Genomic DNA, 19,329 nt, shown 5'->3' with positions numbered 1-19,329 from the left:
AGATCTAAAAACAGTGTCAAAACAACCCTGACTTTAGATTGTGCCAAATAGTGCCAACTTCTTTTGAAAATAAACCAGAAAACACTGAGGACCAGATTATTAGGAAAATACAGTATTATTTATAACAATTGTTTAATAAGAACTTGTTTTGAAAGGACCATTAATTGTGTCTATTTTATTTCTTCTCCTTATTTGTTACTCTGTTTCAACATCAGTTACTAAGGTCAGCCTTGGCTAGGAAAATAAAGTTTGTTTTCTGGATTGGGATACATCAGCTTTGCCAGGCAAAACCCAGGCCTTTGAATTGCGAATCCTGGATCCCAGAATCAGCTATATCACTGGCTGGGCTTGCTGTCTGAACTCTCAATACCTCTGTTTTTCTTAGTTTCTTTCTCAGAAGTCCCATATCACGTACAATCTGTACACTGCAATATAGCATAATTAAGTAATGAGCTTCTTTAAAGCAAGTACCAAGCCTTTCTATTCTTTTCTATCCACTGCTTTACACATCAAAGAAGTTAGGATTACAGGTTCTGGAGTCAGTCTGCTTGGGTTCAAATCCTGACTCCATCACTCACGAGCTGTATAAAAACTTAGGCAAGTTTTTAAAAGTTCTCAAAATCTCAGCTTCTTCTTCTGTAAAATGAGGACAGTAAAGTACTTACTTGGCTTTTGTAAAGATTAAATAAGAAAATTTATGGAAAGTACTCAGCACTTACAGTATACAAAAATGAATAAGACATGACCTCAAGGAATAACAGATGTGTAAACAATGAACTAGAGTAGAATTTAACAAACCTAAAAATGATAAAACACCAATGTAAACATAGAACTGTGAAAGCACGGAGTAAAGGTGATTAATTCTACAGGGGATGACAAAAGTAGAAGAGGGAAATCAAGAAAGGCTGCACAGCTGACACCATAAAGAATATGTAGGAGTTCTCCAAGTGAGCGGAGAATAAGGCTGGTTGAGAGGGAGGCCCTAGGATAGGCAAAGGCACAGGGCTGTATGAGTTCGGTGTGTTCTGGAAAGAACACATTATCTGGTGTGGGTAGAAACTTGGGCAGATGGGGGAAGAGCTGAAAAGGAGGCTGGCAAAACACACTGGGACCAGATTGTGAAAAGTCTTATATACCACATTGAGCAGGTATTTTGACTGTGTTTAATAGGCAGCCAAGAGTCACTGAAGCATTCTAACACATTCAGATGTAAGATTTAAGGAGATAATTTGATAAGTGCGTGGAGAAGAGACTAGATAAAGAAGCTCCTTAGGAGGCTGTTGTAATGGTATAGGCCCGAGATTAAGCCTACCTGAGGCATTTAGAATGGAAGAGGAGGAAGAAAGATTACAACAGTGGTTGTCAAATCATGGTCCAGAGGCCCCCAGGAGGCCTAGGCCCTTTCACGGGACCCATGAGATCAAAACTATTTTTATAATAATACTAAGATGTTATCTGCCTTTAAAATTCTTGTTCTATCACGAATGTTCAGTGGAGTTTTCCAGAGACATATGATATCACAACAGATTGAATGCAGAGGCAAATATGAAAATCTATGAGAATATTCTATGAAGCTAGATATTAAAGAGGTTTGCAAAGATATAAAACAATGACAATCTTACTACATTTTTTATTGAAAATGTCTTTTTTCATTAAAAATATTACTTAGGATAATTTTATGGTTTTATCATTATTATTTTAAAATTAACACATATTGAAAAAATTCCTCAGCATTTTAATACAGTAAATATCAAGAGATATCAATAAACACAAGCTCTTTGGGGGTCTTCAATAATTTTTAAGAATGTAAAATGGTTTTGAGACCAAAAAATTTGAAAACCACTAGATTAGAAAAATATTTGTAAGTAGGCTGAAAAGGACTTGACAATTGGATGCAGGGGCTAAAAATTCCCTCAAAAACTACTCTTAGGTCTTAAATTAGGAGACCTGGTAAATGGTGAGAAGAAATGAAACAAGTTTGGGGAGAATGTAGAACAAAGAAAGGTTCAAGTAGAATTTCATTAGAAATGACATAATTTGACCAACCTAAATTTCCAGGATGTTAGGCACTTAAATCAATGTTTTGAGGTTTAATCAGCAGAAAATCTTTAAGTAAAGCCAGAAGATATAAAATATTGTATTTAGTAATGTGGATGAATACCACTGGGGATAATAAGTAAAGTATGATTCTACAATTTAGTCAGAAGTTTCCATTTTCATACCCATTCATCTTATTGCTTCTGTTAATGATATTAATAATACAGTTATTGACTATTCACTATTTGACAGGCACCGTTACAAAGACCTTAGAAATAGCTCATTTAAAATAGGGATCGAGACTCTCAGAGGTTAAAGGACTTGTCCAGGGTCATACGAAATCTACTTGCTGGGAGCAGCGTTCAAACCCAGGTTCACGTGGCTTCAGTTTTTTTGCTCTAAAGCATTGAGCTGCATTGCTCACCTGGACCTGCTGCTTTTGTGCATTCAGCATGTTGGGGTCAATGGATAGGGGCCCCAGCACTCCCATCATCAGCTCCTTCTCCATCAGCCAGGGCCGGAGCTGGGATTCTGCAGCCTGGAAGCAGGCCAGATGACTTGCAGATTCCTCCAGCTGCCTTTGCCGAGCCATTGTCACCTCTGTGGCCCTTTCCCATCGGGAATCTGCAGAGAGGAAATGAGAAAATGTATTCCTTTACTCTCATCAGCCACAGGCCTGGTCCCTAAATTATGTTCCTAATAAACTACAGGAAATGGCCCCCAGATCAGTATTTAAATATTTTTTTTAACGTTAAAAATAACCTTCATTTAATTTTAACTGAAGTAACACAAACAGTTTTGTATCTTGATTGCCGTGGTGGTTGTATGAAACTAGACATGGGATAAAACTGTATAGACACACATAAATGAGTGCATGTAAAAAATCTTATACTCTATAGATATTTTACAGCCTATTTTTTTTTAACTTTCTATATTATGAACATCTTTCATGTCAGTAAGTTTTTTTCATACCAATGAATATTCACCTATATCATTTATAGTTCAATATTATGAATGTAGCATAATTTATCTAATCCCTTCATTGACTAGTTATAGATTATTTCCCATTTTCATTTTGATCATCAATGCTTTCTTTAGTTCTTGAACATAGAAGATTGTCACTTTGACTTGCCGTAGAAGCCAAACTTCTGACACTCTAAAATTTTTTTCTTGGTAAAACTCACTCTTTAACCCTATCTGGGCCTCTTGCTTGCTTATGAAAACTAACTAAAACTAATTATTGCTTTATATGATGTGCTGAAATTCTGTATTTGCTTCGAAGACAAGTAATTTAAACAAGGTGAATTAGTAACACCCCTTTGATAACTTACTGAGATCCTCCTGCATTTTCTTCCAGTTTTCTGCTTCTTGTGAGTTGGGATATGTTATCAGCAATCCAGCCAGATCTTCCTTTACTTTTTGGATTTTTGGAGAATTCTGTTCCAATTCAGCCAGGAATGCCTAGGAGAAAGAACATGTATGCCATGAGATTTCTGGACAGGAAACAAAGATGTGAGTATGGAAGAAATCTTGGAATATTGGGTGGTAATTAGGCTCTACTTCTGAGTCTATCCATGACTTGTGAAGTGATTTTAAGAAACTTATCCTTTCTGCTTCAAATTTTACTTTAAAATGAAAATCTAGATGGCAGGACCTGAATTTCTTTTATCTATAACACATTAGTAGAACCCAGTAAGAAGGAACTATTAATCTGTATAAACTAAAAGTATCAAGATACAATCATGATGACGATGACAATGTTTATGTATTGAAGATGACATGCTATGCTCGATTGAATATAAAAAATCTTGGTGAAAAGTTTTTATAGGATTTTTCTATATGGTTGGATTTCTTCTGATGTTTTTCCTAGTCCAACATCTTAAGAACGAACCGCAATCACAGTTATTTAGATCCCTCCAAGAGTTGGAAAGGTGCTTGATGAGAATGGTTAGGTTTGCAGCATCACACAGAAAACGAGACCCCACTCTCAATGAGCTCGTGCTCCTGAGCAGGGCTTTTCTCTTTCTGCAAACACATCTGGTTTTGTTTCTGAATCTGACGTATAACAATTTCTAATTTCATAAGTAAAGAATTCTCTAGGAGAGTTTAGGCACATTAATCATTTGAAAGTCAAACATGCTGCTCATCGTGGCCTGGGTAGTCGGCCAGGCCTCACTTTCAGGTCCCTGGGCTCAGGTAGGAACAGTAATATAGTGGTCCCTTCCCTTAGTGTTTGGGATGCAGCTCACATAAACACAGTACCTACCTTGTTAGATTCAGCTTGGGCTCTCACTGTTTCTGTCTTGGTTGGAGATGATGAGGCATCCATGCCTTTTAGGACTTCCTCTTTTGATTCCAGCCACTGTAGCACTGAGCTTGCTTCCTTCTGAACTTCCTGCATTCTGCTGAAGACAGCCTGAAGTTTTTCCTGGTGATCCTGAAGTACTCCCCCAAGTTTCTCATATTTCAAGTTTATATCTGACATGTCACATTGGATCTCCGTCAGATCTAGTATCACAGAAACAGAAATCAGATTGGGAATAACTCTCCAAACAACCCCTTTGGTTCCTAACTACTAAATTACTCATCAGGATTAAGCATCTCTCCTACTCCTTCTAGTGAATTAGAGATTATCTTCCTGCTAAATCACATAAAAATTCCTGTTTACATACATAAAGCAAAAGAGCTTTCATTAATTTACTTTCTGATTTTCGCATTATTACTCAGATGTATAAATAAAATGCTAAATAGATATGGGAACAACAAAAGTGAGGAGAGTTAAGGATTTGGGGCATTCTCCTGCTCCCTCTTCTCTAAACTATAGAGAAATCACCTAACTGGGAGATTGAGGGCTAGTTTAGACTAGACTATCTCTAGTATAGCTTCTTGTAATTCAAAGATTTGCATATATTATATTCACAATCTTTCCTTATTGGTCTGATCTAGTGGTCCAGTTTATTTCTTTAGTACCTTGATTTCACTGGCTGCCAAACTGTTTAGCCTACAGCTAGCAAACAAAGAGGCATCACAGTTGCTTCTCCCCAGATTTTTACCCTCACACCCATCCTGGCAGCAGTTCTTCCACACATATGGAAACACACACAGATGCAAACATGAACACTGTCCTAACACACCCAACAAAGAGGCACTGTTGAAATGGAATTCTCACCTTTGCAGGTGTGGTATCCGTTTACACTGCCTACAGAGCTTCCTACAGAGGGCAGTATGGAACCTGAGCAGAAGGACAGAGAGACAAACAGGGCAAGACAAACGTGTTAGGAATACATAGAGGCACTGAATTTGTTCTTTGGCACTCCCTTTAAGCTCAGATCAGGAAATTAACACAGCACAAGACAACATACTCATGGAAAGAGACAAATCATTTTAGCTGCCAGGCAACAAAGTGTCACTCAAGGTGTTTCAGCTCCTTAGCAGTAATGATTCCTAATCCTTTCTAGAGGAAATCCAAATTCCCGTCTTAGATCTCCTACTTGAATTCTTTGGACCCTGCCCTAATTTCGTGAAGTACTGGCAAAACGATTAAATCTTTAGAATGTTATTTGACATACTTTGGAATGAGGGTTTATAATAAAACTGAAAAGGTTCAACTTTAACATCAATGTCCTTCAACATAATAAAAATTAACAATAAATGCAATCGAGGACATAAAAAGTAACATTCTTTTAATAATCATTAAACTGAGTCTTCTTATATTATTTCAAAAGGAAGATTCCCTATCTTTTCTCTCATGACTTTCTCCTTCCCTTCTTCCACCAGAAAACAGAAATTCTAAGCACCAATAAATCTGGCTCATAAACATTCCCATGAATTCTGCTTTGGGCCTTTGCTTCTGTTTCTAATTACTACAATTTCATCTATACTCTCCCCACGTTGATTCCTTGTATTTCAGAGGAGTGTCACAAGTTAAGTAAAAACTAGATCATATAATAATAAAGATTATACAGAAATCTGAAGAATATTCATGATATAATATTACATTAAAAGGACAGACTAAGACTCTCATGTACATTGATTTCCCTGTGGAAAAAGTCATGTGCAAGGTTATATTAAAAATAGTGGTTACAAAATTTTTACATGTTAATATTATTGTATTTTCATTTAAAAAAAAATGGGTCAAACAGAAAGATCATATTCCATTACAGTGTGGTGACAGCCAAAGAAACTGGACTCGTCATTAGGAGAAGAAGGTCTTCGTAAGGCTGTCACTAACTCTGTAAGAGAGCCTGAATCTATGGACAGTTCAGTTTCTTCCCCCGGATATGAAGATAATAATACCTATCCTGTCAGCTCTCATGGGGTTACTGGAAATAGGTAGAAAGGTAATGTATGTAATAGCACTTTATGGAAAAAAAAGAGCTACACAAATGTAAGGAGCTGGAAATGGTCACAGTTTTTGAGAGTTAGAACAGATCTTTGAGAAGACTCGGGCTGGTGATTTTCAAACTGATTTTTAAAGCACCTTAAGGGGTGCTCTTTAGGGGCTTTGTAAATGTTTGGTTTAAATCTTTGGTTTAAATATTCAGAATATATTTCTAACTGCTTAGCCCTGACAATCAAACATGCATATTTAATTATGTTCAACCACATACTAACCCACTAGATACAACCAATTTACAGCTGTCCCTTGGTAACCACAGGGAACTGGTTCTAGGACCCCCGCAGATACCAAAATCCGAGGATGCTCAAGTCCCTTGTATAAAATTATATATAGTATTTGCATATAACCTACCCACACCCTGCCATATACTTTAAATCATCTCTAGAATACTTATAACACCTAATTCAATGTAAATACTATATAGTTGTTACACTGTATTGTTAAAAAGTCTACATACTTAGTCCAGATGCATCACAGGCCTAACTACATAGTACATGACAGAAGCAATGTAACATTTTTTTCTGAATATAATATTTTCTATCTGCGGTTGGATGAATTGCGGATGTGAATACTGAGGGCCAAATGTATGCTGCTTTTCGGGGGAGAATAAAGAAGCTCCTTACTTCTATACATACATTTAAGGTTCTTTTTGAGTGGCATTGATTGGAAGGTTGCAGCTCTTCACTAGCACTTTATAATACTCAAACCTGCACATGTCTATTTGTGTACATAGAAAAACATCTATAGCACATGTGTATTACATTAAATAAAATGTCAAAAAAGAAAAAGGCTAAAAAAAAAGTAAAGGTTTAGGCACATCTTCTCAGAGCAGGCTCTCATCAGGGTAGAACTGTGTAATGAAGAATTCTTAACACTTTAGGTAATGATGTTGGGTTATAGACAGTTTTTGTCTTCAATGCCAGTTTTAGGCATTTTCTACGTTTAAGGAAAAAAAATGTAAGCCCTCATTGAATATTCTCGGTGAATTAACTTTGAAACAAGAAAATTTCTTATTATATCACTTTCAAGCTTGTAATTCAGTTTAATTGAAGAGTATTCTGAGATGGTAAAGTGAACTTTTAAAAACATTTCTCATCATTTGCAACTGCTTATCTGTGTGTACCACATTTTCTGGATATAATGCAATCAAATTTAGAAATAAATCAGATGATGAGGCTGTCATCCAAAAATTCAACTTTAAAAATTTTTTTATTCACAGTCTCAAATCCCTTGTATAAAATGATGTAATATTTGCATATAGTTTCATTAACAGATTTCATAATAAGTACTATAATATAAATTAACTTATAAGGGAAATTTACGCCAACAAAATATCATTTTTGGTTTACATAGAATTCTATATGAGATTTAAAAAGAAAAAAGATTCTAGTGCTTTAAAAAGTTTGAAAAACCACCGATCTAGTCCAGGAGTCAGAAAGCTATAGCCCACCAGCCAAAATCTGACTCTCTATTTCTGTACATAAAGTTTTATTGGCACACAGCCACACCCATACATTTATATATTATCTATGGTTGCTTTTGTGCTACAATGGCAGAGGCATATACCATGTTTCCCCAAAAATAAGACCTAGCCAGACAATCAGCTCTAATGCGCCTTTTGGAGCAAAAATTAATATAAGACCGGTCTTATTTTACTATAAGACCGGGTATAACATAATATAACATAAATACCGGGTCTTATATTAATTTTTGCTTTAAAAAACACATTACAGATGATTGTCTGGCTAGGTCTTATTTTCTGGGAAATACGGTAGATGTGACAGAGACCACACAACCCGCAAGCCTAAAATATTTACTATCTGTCCTTTCATAAAAAATGTTTGTCAGCTCCTCATGTAGTCACACACTAAGTCACTGAACTTAGAGGTTTATGTGTTGGAATATAAGAATCACCAACAACCTGAAATGTTATCAATATTTTTTAAATTAAATGTTGGACTCAATTCAATATTGAACTTCTGGGTAGCTCCAAGAGATCTTTAAACTTTAGGATACAATAGAAAAGTAGCCATTCTCAGGAGGGAAAAAGAAAGTAAACTTTTCCTTTACTATTTTAGTACAGGAATACACAAACATAGTCTGGTAATAAAACCTATGAGATACCAATTAACAACCAGTAAGTAATTGAGCTCATAATGGATTTGTTTGAAAGACTTAATTTACAGCCAGAGATTATTCATGTATCTAGGCCCAATCTTTGTATTCACTTCCAAGAAATGAGCCAGTCTCTGGTGTACCAACACTGACTCCTAAATATTTAGCCTTTCCCAAGATACCACACCTACACCGCCCAGGGCTGACCCCAATTTAAAGATGATGCATAGCCTCCTCATTCACATGTATAAAAGAGAGATATTCCTCAAGCTAGAAAATCCTACTTTAATCCTATGTTCATTTGACAGTTCTAAGTAGGCCAACTAGTCTCTTTACTTTTTCTCATCACAGGAAAGAATTTTGCAAAATGGAGCAATGTTATATAGCAAATGGAAACCAGGTCAGGTTGAAGGGGAAAGACTGCTTCATGGATCCCCCTTGGTTCTCGTATGCAACCTTGAGTCTGACTTTTACTAGATAAGAAGTCATTACCAGAAGCCAAAGCAAAGTATGAGGTTTATTCACTATATGTTTAAGAGCCTGCACTCACCTGTTTTGACTTGAGAATCAGGCGCTGTGATCTCCATGATGAGATTTTCTAAAGAAGTGCCTTTGCAACTGATTTCTTCTACCAAAGTTCCCTTACTTGCCCAGTCATCTAGGAGACCCTGTTTAAAGAACAAAATAGCTAAATGTAACATCTGGGAGCTTTCTCCCCATAAGTAGGGATACCTGTTCTTCTATATAAACTCCTTAAAGTTTTGATAAGAGTTAAAGAGACCATCCTCATATATTCAGCCATTTCAAGATCTTAGCCTTAGCCAGCCAAGGTTTGGAAGAATGATATCCTGGAATAATCAGGACCTTCCCATCCATTCCATCCATTCCATCCAATATTTATTGAGAATTTACTATAGGCCAGGCATTATACTAAACACTGGGAATAGAAAAGAGGATAAAGACAGTTCCAAAAACCAAGAATTCAGATCATCAATTCCATTATAACATGATAAATGATATTACAGAAATATGGACAGTCAGTAAACTCTGAAAGCACAAGAGACACATCTAACTCTGGCTAGATGGAGGAAAGCTTTGAGTTAAGACAAGAGTTTGCCACTGGCCAAAGGGGATAGCATGCATATAAATAAAAAGGGTCATTGGAGAGAAAAATGAGAAGCTAAATACTGAGATATAGAGAAATACCAAGAATCATAGGCTACACTTTGCATTTTCAAGGGAAATTTATATTGGGTTTGAAGTCAGAGCTCTCACTTCCATAGGAAGCCATTAGGAAACAACGGCATCTGCTCTAACACTAAAATGCCAAATCATACTGTCTCTAAGATGTGGACTGCCCACCCAGCAGTAAGATTTTACTTCTTTCAAAACAGGGACAGCATCCTAGCCTTCGATCTCTTTCTCCGCACTGAATTTCCCTGATAATCTACGTAGTTTGCTTTTGACTCGAAGCTGCAGAGCAAGACCCAGAGCCATGAACATCTAGCAAGCTCATGTTGCTTAAGTTCAAACATTATCAATTCACAGCTGTCAATTCTTTTATTAATCACTCTTGACTCAAAAGGGCCACCGTTCCCAAACTTTGCATTGACTCACAGGGTATTTTCCATTTTTGAGGGAAATAACAGCGACATCTGTTGGACACCAGATGAACAACTACTAGTAAGTTCTTTGGCCCTGACCTGTTAGCATGTGAGGTTTTCTATTTCTGTTTTTGGCTTTGGGCTGCCATGAAAAATTTCTTGAAACATTAAGGATATTGTGAACCAAGAAACTGGGGAACCTCTGCCCTAGGGAATTCCCTATAGCAAATGTTCCTGGCACCCTCTCTCTGTGAAAACAATCAAACTCTTTTATTTCATCAGCTCAAGATAAATCCTGCTTTAATAAGACAATAAGGATGAATGCATGAATTAGTTAGAGGCTGGTTTCAACACAAAACAAAAAAAAGAGATGTTTTAGAGGTGCAAGCAGAGGCCGGATGGCTTATGAATCAAACATGGTACAGAGGGATTCTACAGAGGATGGGAAAAAGGTGTCCTACCCTGAAGGTACCTTCAACCATCTAACTTTTCCTGTATTAGTCACAGCACTAGTTCTTATCTCCTTGATTTCCTGATCATATATCTAGTCACTTGCTCACATATAATTGTCTCATTTTCAAACATACAATGAGAGTTTAAGCTTCTCAAGGATTGGACTTTGACAACTGTCTTTGTTATAGCATGAGAAACATCCATAAAACAGCTGAAACTTTATAGGTATTCTTCCCAGATGCTGCTGCTGCTGCTGCTTTTAGTTTTTTTAAATAGGCGATGTTCTGGTGCTCAGTCCTTGGGTAGGGGTAGATGGGAATTTCTATTCTGATGCAGATGGCGACTTGCATTTCTCATACCGCTTCCCCACCACAGTTGGAGATAAGTCCATACATGCTTCTAAACTGCTGTCTAGAGCTCTTCTTGTTCACCTACCTTCAGGTGTTCAATCTGCTTTTCCAGCTCTTTAGTACTCATAAAAGTCTCTGTAGGTGGAATACTCCCTTCAGTTTCTTTCAGCCATTTCTGGAAGGTCCTAACCAGCTTCCGGAATTCATCCAATTGTTCCTGGCAAGATGACGCATCTTCCTCTCTGTGAACAAAGACGTTTTGTTACTTACCAGACTAAGCTGTGTAAAGAAGTCAACTTGAATTAAAACTAGGTCCATTCTGGGACTCCAGGCACCAGTTTCCTAACAGGACCTTTCTTTCCCATCATCTTTTCCACAGCAGCTTTGGCTCAACAACCACATATAATGTAGGAGAACATCAAACTAAGGAATCTGCTGCCCTTGTTTGGACATTTCTGGGGAAAGGAGTCTTCAATCTTACTCTAGGCTAAAGTGAAAGTGAGAAAAACTACAGGGACCTGCCACTGAGGTGCTATGATACAATGGGAAGCATGCAGGCTTTGGATCCCAAGTCCAGCTCTGCTACTTTTTAGGTATTTGACTCTTTCAAGACCTAAATTCAAATGCTAGCTCCTTTAGCAAGGAAGATGCTAAAAGTGAGGCTCGGAGAAATTAGGGTAAGTACACCAATGAATAACATAAATCAAGGAGAAAGGAGAAATCAATTTGGAATTTCGTTTTAGAAATGGCCACATCTACCAGACTTCAAGTCAAAGACCCTGGTTCCTTATACGGCTAAAAGGCCCTCAGCATCAGGGAAGAAAAACAAAGCCTTCTTGCCTCTGTCCCCCCCCCGCCCCTCCACTAAACAATCTGCTGCTTACAGTACTGGCTTGAGTAACTGCTTTCCTCTACTCGATAAGGCCGACATCTGCTAAATCAAGAGAAGTCCTATCAAGCTCTTAAACCCATGGAGGCTTTCTAATGGAGGAATCATGGCTTTTCAATGAGCTGATAATCTGAAATCAGCCACCTCGGCCATATATTCCCATCTTTGTCTTAAAAGAATACAGACACACTCCTCCAAAACAGCAACTTAGATGTGGTCAAAACAAACAGGGTGAGTGCCAACGTAACCCTTAATTATGCCTGGGAAATCTCCTCCAACTTTTCTCTTTATTTCAAATCCTGCCACAATCCTACTTGCTCCCCCAAATTTGTTCTGTTTGGTCCAGGTAACCTGGGCTTTTACAGAGAGAGAACTGAGCCCCACTACTGGGAAGGAATTCATTATTTAGTAATAGAAAAACCACTAAGCGTGAAGTAGCTTGGGTAGGTTTGACTGAAAGAGCACTTTCCAATCCCCTAGTTCTCAGTAGCAGAGTTCTTGATGCTATCTTTTCTAGTGAAGGAGAAGGAGGAGGTAATCATTTCACTCAACAGCAAGAAAAAATTAGTACTCTAATACTGACCAACACCCATGAGAACATACCTTTCTTTAACCGTCTTCTGTAGCTCTGTGAAGTCCTTTCTGAGGTTCTGTACCCTGTCCTGGTGCTGGGACAGGTCCAGTGGAAAGCCACAGGAGCTCAGTTCAGTGACCAGATGCTCAAGAGCATCAAGGTTCTCCTGTTGGTCTTCCATTTCCAAATTGAGCTCCTGTTAAGCAAACAGGAAATGTATTAAATCCTCTGATCCTTATAAACAAACACACACTAAAAGATGAAAGATATCTAAGCAGCATAACAGAATGAAAAGAAAATGGAGGTTTTTGGAGTCAAAAGACCTGAAATTCAATCACAGCTTTGCCACTTACTAGCTATGATCTTAGGCTATTAAACGTCTCTAAGCTTCTATAGTCTACCTCTTCTGTGAAAACAGGCAAACACACCCTCTCCACTATTATTTAACACTGTACTGAAGATACTAGGTAAGAGAAAACAATTTGTGGCATAAAAATTTGAAAAAGAGGTAACAGTATATTTTCAGATTACATGAAAATATATTTACAAAACCCAAGAGAATCAACAATATAAGTAAAATCAAACAATGAAGTAATTCAGTAAGGTAGCAAGATATAAAACCAACAGTGAAAACCTCATTTACAATAGCAGTATGAATGGTACAGTTTTAGGAATCAACTAGAAGGAACATATAATACCTTTATGAATAAAACCTGACAACACTTCTGAGACACAAAAGCAGACCTGAATACATGGAAAGACAGCCATAAAAATGTGTGTGTGTATGTATACATGCACGTATGAATAGGCAAATTTAACGTCACCCAAATAAAAAGTACCAACTTTTTTCTCTAGAACTAACAAAGTTGATTCTGAAGTTTGTATGGAAAAATAAATGTGTAATTATAGCTATGAAAAATCTTGAAAGGAAAAAAAATAATTAAGGAGACTAACCCTTAGATATTAAAACATACCATAAAGCTTCTATAATTAAAAATAGTATGCTATGGTATATGAATAAATAGACCAGCGAAACAGAATGTTGCAGCCATTCCAGAGCTCAAGTTGGCCCCTCCTAGGTCAAACGAAGTATATGCGTATACTATGACCCAGTAGTTCTACTCCTGGATATACATATATTGCTGGGGTAGGTAGTACTCTTCACCAAGTATTACTGTTTCTACCTCTGCATCCTCTAGGTACATGGTGGAGGATTTATTACATTTCACTATAGTCAGACGTGGTCCAGTGAAACTTACTTTGACTAATGAAAGGTAAATGTACATGATATCCTCTCTTCCCATTGAAGCAATAACATGAAAGCTATGTCAGGATGAAGTTTTTATCAACTTGAATCCCTGAGTGACCATGATGAGCTATGTAAGCATCCTGCTGATCCAAGGTGAACAAGTAGTATGTGTGAAAATTAAATCTAGGCTATGTTTTTAAAAACCAGACAAATAGTGTCTAGTTTACAGGATGGTTGTGATAATTCTTTAAGGTAACGCAGGTAAAGGTTCCAGTACACTAACATGTTACGTGCTCAGTAGATGTTGGTCCCCTCCTTGCCCTTCCTTTCCCTTATTCTGTCCACTTGGCAGATACATCCTCACCTGGATCTGCTGGAAGAAATGTGCAATGTCTTGATCTGGCTGATTCCCAGAGGCCAGCATCCGATTTTTATTTTCCATGAACTGCTGCAGCTTATCAGAGAGATGTTCGAACATCTCTGCCTGGGGCAGGAGCTTCTTTAGGGAGCTCTCCTTCTCCTGCTGCTGTAGACAGAGCTGCTGGAAGCGCTGGCTCACCTCCGCCAGTTTGCCCTGCAGCACTGCTGCTGTGCTGCTGTCTGCTGTCTCCATGAATCGGGTCACCATCTCACGAGTGGCCTCCAAGCTGCTCTTCTGCCGAGCAATGTCCTGCTTCAATTTCTGTCATCAAGAACATGTGTCAGTTCCTGGCTCACTTATTCTAGGATATCTGAGCCACAAACTAATAAACTTCTAATAACTGCAGGAGGGCTGGAGGATTGCAACTGAGCCTTCAGGATACCATACATCTCATCCCCTTGGTTCTCTGACCCACTCCAGCAAATGACTCGGCTATCACCACCGTTCATGTTTAACAATGGCTTAGAAATTGGGTAGAAATATCTTCACAGGCATGATTAGTCACCATTTGTAAGTCTCATTAGAAGATTCATGGAAATGAATTTTTCTAATACTTTTTCAAAATGAGGCAGTTATGGAACATGGCAAATACACTTTTTATGGGAACCCTTAAGGTAGAGGTCTCACCATGTTAGTGGCCAGGGCTTCTTGGATGACACCCGATGACAGCGATGCCACCTGCTCCTCTTCCAGGTTTCTTTCAACTTCCTTGATGGACTGTAACAAGCTCTCCAGGCTTTCCTGGACACTCTGAGATTGGGCAATTGCCTTCTGCAGCAGAGCAGACCACTCAGCCATGCTACCGGAGAGGCTTTGGAAATGGCTAAGTATGGAATCTGGAAAATCAAAGCCACGAGAAGAAAGAGTAGAGACTATTTTTGTGTTGTGCTTTTAAAAAGAACATATTTAAATTGTACATGTTAATTATAACAGCAGACATCAAGACAAATAGAAGGAATAAGCTTACAGGGCATTAGCATTTGAGTCAAATTCAATAAGCGTTATTTATTTAGCACTTACTAAACGCCAGAAATTTCTCTCATCAGGAACATGTCTGTTCTAGACGCTGAGGACTAAAGATAATCAAGATAAAGTTGCCTTCTACAAACTTAAGACTCTAAAAGAGAGCATAGGCAGAGGAAGGCACTTCACAACTAACCGTGAAAATAAAATCCTAAGTCCTGTATTGGTGCTAAGAGTACTATACTAGAGAAGCCAGAAAGAAGAATGGTTACTTCTTATCCTTTATTTCTTTGGGAGGTGGTGATGGTGGCCAGGACTTTAAAAAGGAAGTAACCTCCCCAGCTACACCTTGATGCACAAGCAAGATTTCATCATGCATGATAAGCACTCAATTAATGTTATCAGCTAAGCAATAGGAAAAACTTCAGGGGTAAAGCAATGAAGAAATGACTAGTTTACTGGGAAAGGAAAGAAGTAGCGCATGACTAGAAGGCAGAATGCCTGGGGAAAAGGGATTGAGCCGGGTGGCAAAGGTCCTTCAATGATGCAGGAATAAAGTTCATTAGAGGGTGAGCTATTCATGTTCACACCGTCAGCACCTACCCTGTTTTCCCGAAAATAAGACCTAGCCGGACCATCAGCTCGTACATCTTTTGGAGCAAAATTAATGTAAGACCGGGTCTTATATTATATTACATAAGACCCGGTCTTATAGTAGAATAAGACCGGGTTTTATGTTAATTTTTGCTCCAAAAGACGCATTAGAACTGATGGTCCAGCTAAGTCTTATTTTCGGGGAAACACGGTAGCTAGTACAGTGCGATGTATTACAGAATAGAGGTACATACTAGGAATTAAGAAACTACTATTCCTGTTGCTGCTTCATACCTGTAGTTTCTTGAACATGCTTGCGGTCTGGGGCTGGTTCTCCTTCAATTTCCATGAGATCATGAGCTAATTTTTGGAGTTTTTCTACAGGTACTTGGTGCTCTGCTAATTCTTCCTGCAACTGCTGCTTGTCCATAAAAAAGGACAAAAGAAAAATATCTGAGTGAGTAATCAAAGCTAGTTCTCGGGATCCAGAGCTACCAAGGCAGCTTTACAGAATAATTCTCAGCTTATCCACAGCCACATATATCAGAATAAAGTGTTTAGGAATCAGATCTTGTCCAAGGCATCCCAACCACTGCCTTTAACCTATGCCAGGATTTGCTTTGCTTTGGGGTACTGGAAAAGCAATGCACTTCAACAGCCTGTGTCCTGGCTTACCTTTGTTGTTGCAAGCTGCTGTTGCAGGACCCCGGGGTCAGAGGCAACAGTATCTGAGAGGAGCTTCTCCACATTGGCCTCACAAGCCCGCATCCAGGTCTGCAGGCTGTTGGCACTGCTCTGGAACTGCTGATACTGGCCGAGCAGCATGTTCAGGTGAGAGCCCAACCGTGTACACTACCAGAGACAGGAGAGAAAGCAAGCGTAAGCAAGGCCAGGCCAAAGGCGGACGCTTCCTATGCATAGTCTTAAGGGAGGCCTGGTTTTGTTACAGGGGACTCACTGTGACTAGTTGGGGGCAGTGCTGGGGCCCATGGACAGAAGGGTAACAACCACCTGTTATAAGTGGGGTCCTCATTGTTTGATCCATATTATTCACTTCGACTTTATTATACACTAGAGAAGAGTTAGTGAGTTGAATGACAAGCCACCAAAGAAGTACACATCAGGTTGCAGACAGAAATGGGACTGAGATGTATAAAAAGGGTTTGGAGGTTAGAGGTATTGATAGAAAGCACAAGACAGGTAAGAAGAACTGACTAGATTCTACACAGGAGCTAAAGGGAATTCTTTGATAGGAAGGAAGATAAGGATTTACCCTAGATGCTCTGTCTAGGAATACAGACTGAGTACTTGGTTTAAGTTTCCCCTGTGCTATGTTTCTCAGAAGCCCACGTCTACTGGTCAGGATACAGGACGGCGAGCACTGCAGTGAGATACACGCCTGATACTGCTGGGATCAGACATTAGCCCCTGGGCTTCCTTGTTCTGCATTTTTATGTAGCTCATAAAGACATTCTGCCTGTGGTTAATACACAAATTAGCTTGCTCTCTGTGTCCTCACGTTTCTGAGCCCCAAAAAACACCCACAGTTGTGAGGGCAACCATGATGGTTTCACTAGAGGCTGCCAGGAGCCTGTCCCATACCTTTGAATGGAGAGCAGTGTATCTCTCCGTTGCATCCTTCAGCTTGTCCTTCACTAAGGTTCCAGTTGCTGATGGTTCTCTGCCTTCCTCAAAGCTGTTGTCAGTGTCCAACACTTTCTGTCCTGACATAGTCACAAATCTCAAGTCTCCTTTGTGGGAAATTACATCCTCTGAGAAGCTCCCCTGCCGCTTTAGCAGGGAGGGAAGGGCTTTGTAGCTGCTGCCCCCCTCATGCATGTTCTCCAGCTCTTTCTCAGACCGTTCCAGCCAGTTTTCAAACTCTCTATGATCCTGCAGAAACTTCTGCAGCTCATCCCTCAGTGTCTGCACCTGCTTCAGCTCTGCCTCTGACTGGGCCAGGGAAGTCGCGTATTGTTCCTTTAGCTCTCCTAGCTTCTCCTGCAGCATCTGTCGCTCCTCAGGTGTGAGATTGTGGCCATGCTGGTCCAGGAAGGCCTGAGCTGACTGGGTAGCCAGGATGAAATTTTGCTGCTGAGACAGCAATTCCTGATGACGGGTCTGGCAAAAAAAAAAAAAAATCCCCCGAAACAAAGGACAATCAGTTGGGACACCACAATAATTTGGTTAGTCTACAGCTAGAGATAGAGATCTCTACAGGCTACTTTTCTAGCTATGCAACAATCACCAATATTAGTGAGAGTAAACTGTGTTTCTGGGCAGTAAAGGTAATTTGTACTTTTATTTGTATGTGCTATGTCTATGTGCTTATCTACGCACATTTTTTCTATTCTAATGGGATCCTGCTGATCCAAGTTGAACAAGTAGCGGTTGTTTTATTTTTCTTTAATCTTGTTCTTCACGAGTCTAGTGGGACTTCAGTGTTCCTGACTATCTATACTGTTTATGCAACTACCGAGGAGGGCTATAGCCTATTTTTCTTCAGCATGTCGTCTAGTTTCAACCTGTAGCAACAGCAACCTAATAGCTTCAGCTTCCAACGTCATCTCAGGGAAGCTGGGGTGACAAGTATATCCTGCTCAAACAGTAGGGAGCGCACAGTACTACAGCCTCTGTCCACCACCCAGATGACCCCTTCTTAGCCTCCAACCCATCCATCCAAGAGTAAGACAGTTTCTTGCTAGGATGGAGATGCTACTCAGTCAGGCTGATTGCTTCCAGCAAGAGGGGTCAGGAAGGTCCCTATGACAGCAGAACCACCTCTGCTCTGTGCTGTCACAAGACTGCAAGGGCTTTGGGGGACGCACTATGATGAATCTTCCAAGCGCGGAAGCAGCACGCCAAAGGCAGAAATCCTATTGACACAAAATAAGGCAATGGCCCACACACGCCATTCAACAGAAGCACTCCAGCTAAACCAAAGGTGCTAGAAAGGTGTCACTACTAAAATATGTGATCCATGTGTTTTTCAAGTGCCCTACACATATAATCATCTTTTAATCAAGTAACAGACCCTGTTTCCCCGAAAAAAAGACCTGGCCGGACAATCAGCTCTAATGAGTCTTTTGGAGCAAAAATTAATATAAGACCCGGTATTATATTATATTACATTACACGGTCTTATAGTAAAATAAGACCGGATCTTATATTAATTTTTCCTCCAAAAGACGCATTGGAGCTGATGGTCCGGCTAGGTTTTATTTTCGGGGAAACACGGTAATGCGCCTGCACATGCCACTTAATGTCCCAGGAGATGGTTTATCTGGTTCATTCACTGGTTTATCTCCAATGCCTGTCACATAGCAGGGGCTCAATATTTGCTGAATGAATGAATAAATGAGTATAGAGATAGTGATTATAAGAAATGGTTTCTTGCGGGCAGTAGGGAACCATTAAAAGGATATATATAAAGCATTTTAGAAAGATCACTTAGTGTGGGGGATGGACTGGAGGGTAAAAGCCAACAGGCAGAGATGAGTAGAAGCTACTGTAATAACAGAAGTGAAAGCTGATAGTGGTCTTGACTATAATAACATCTCAACGGAGAGGAAGGAGTGTGGCTGGCTTTGAGAGATACAAGCAGCATGGGATTTGATGACTTAATCGATATGGGACGGTGCGGCAGGGAAAGGAATTCAGGATGATGCCGAGTTCAGGCAA

At 39.3% G+C, this 19,329-nt stretch overlaps 1 protein-coding gene across 26 annotated transcripts in view; it reads right to left on the bottom strand.

Annotated features, from left to right (window-relative positions):
• MACF1 (microtubule actin crosslinking factor 1) overlaps positions 1-19,329 on the bottom strand; it is a 305,934-nt gene that overhangs the window by 80,203 nt on the left and 206,402 nt on the right. For 24 of the 26 annotated variants that reach the window (XM_033115596.1, XM_033115604.1, XM_033115599.1 and 21 more), the window contains 12 exons: positions 17,251-17,769; positions 16,324-16,500; positions 15,943-16,066; positions 14,719-14,927; positions 14,035-14,352; positions 12,451-12,617; positions 11,044-11,200; positions 9,102-9,219; positions 5,207-5,269; positions 4,304-4,545; positions 3,369-3,498; positions 2,462-2,661 (listed from right to left, as the gene is read on the bottom strand). In XM_033115596.1, coding sequence (XP_032971487.1) covers positions 2,462-2,661; positions 3,369-3,498; positions 4,304-4,545; positions 5,207-5,269; positions 9,102-9,219; positions 11,044-11,200; positions 12,451-12,617; positions 14,035-14,352; positions 14,719-14,927; positions 15,943-16,066; positions 16,324-16,500; positions 17,251-17,769 — 2,424 coding nt within the window. The remainder of the gene's footprint in view (positions 1-2,461; positions 2,662-3,368; positions 3,499-4,303; positions 4,546-5,206; positions 5,270-9,101; positions 9,220-11,043; positions 11,201-12,450; positions 12,618-14,034; positions 14,353-14,718; positions 14,928-15,942; positions 16,067-16,323; positions 16,501-17,250; positions 17,770-19,329) is intronic. The other 2 variants (XM_033115600.1, XM_033115617.1) reach the window with 1 other exon arrangement.

This window comes from Rhinolophus ferrumequinum, chromosome 9 (assembly GCF_004115265.2).
Source record: "Rhinolophus ferrumequinum isolate MPI-CBG mRhiFer1 chromosome 9, mRhiFer1_v1.p, whole genome shotgun sequence".
In the NCBI taxonomy this organism is placed as follows: Eukaryota; Metazoa; Chordata; class Mammalia; order Chiroptera; family Rhinolophidae; genus Rhinolophus; species Rhinolophus ferrumequinum.
Note: the sequence above shows the minus strand (reverse complement) of the source record. Positions and strands in the feature narration are given on the sequence as shown.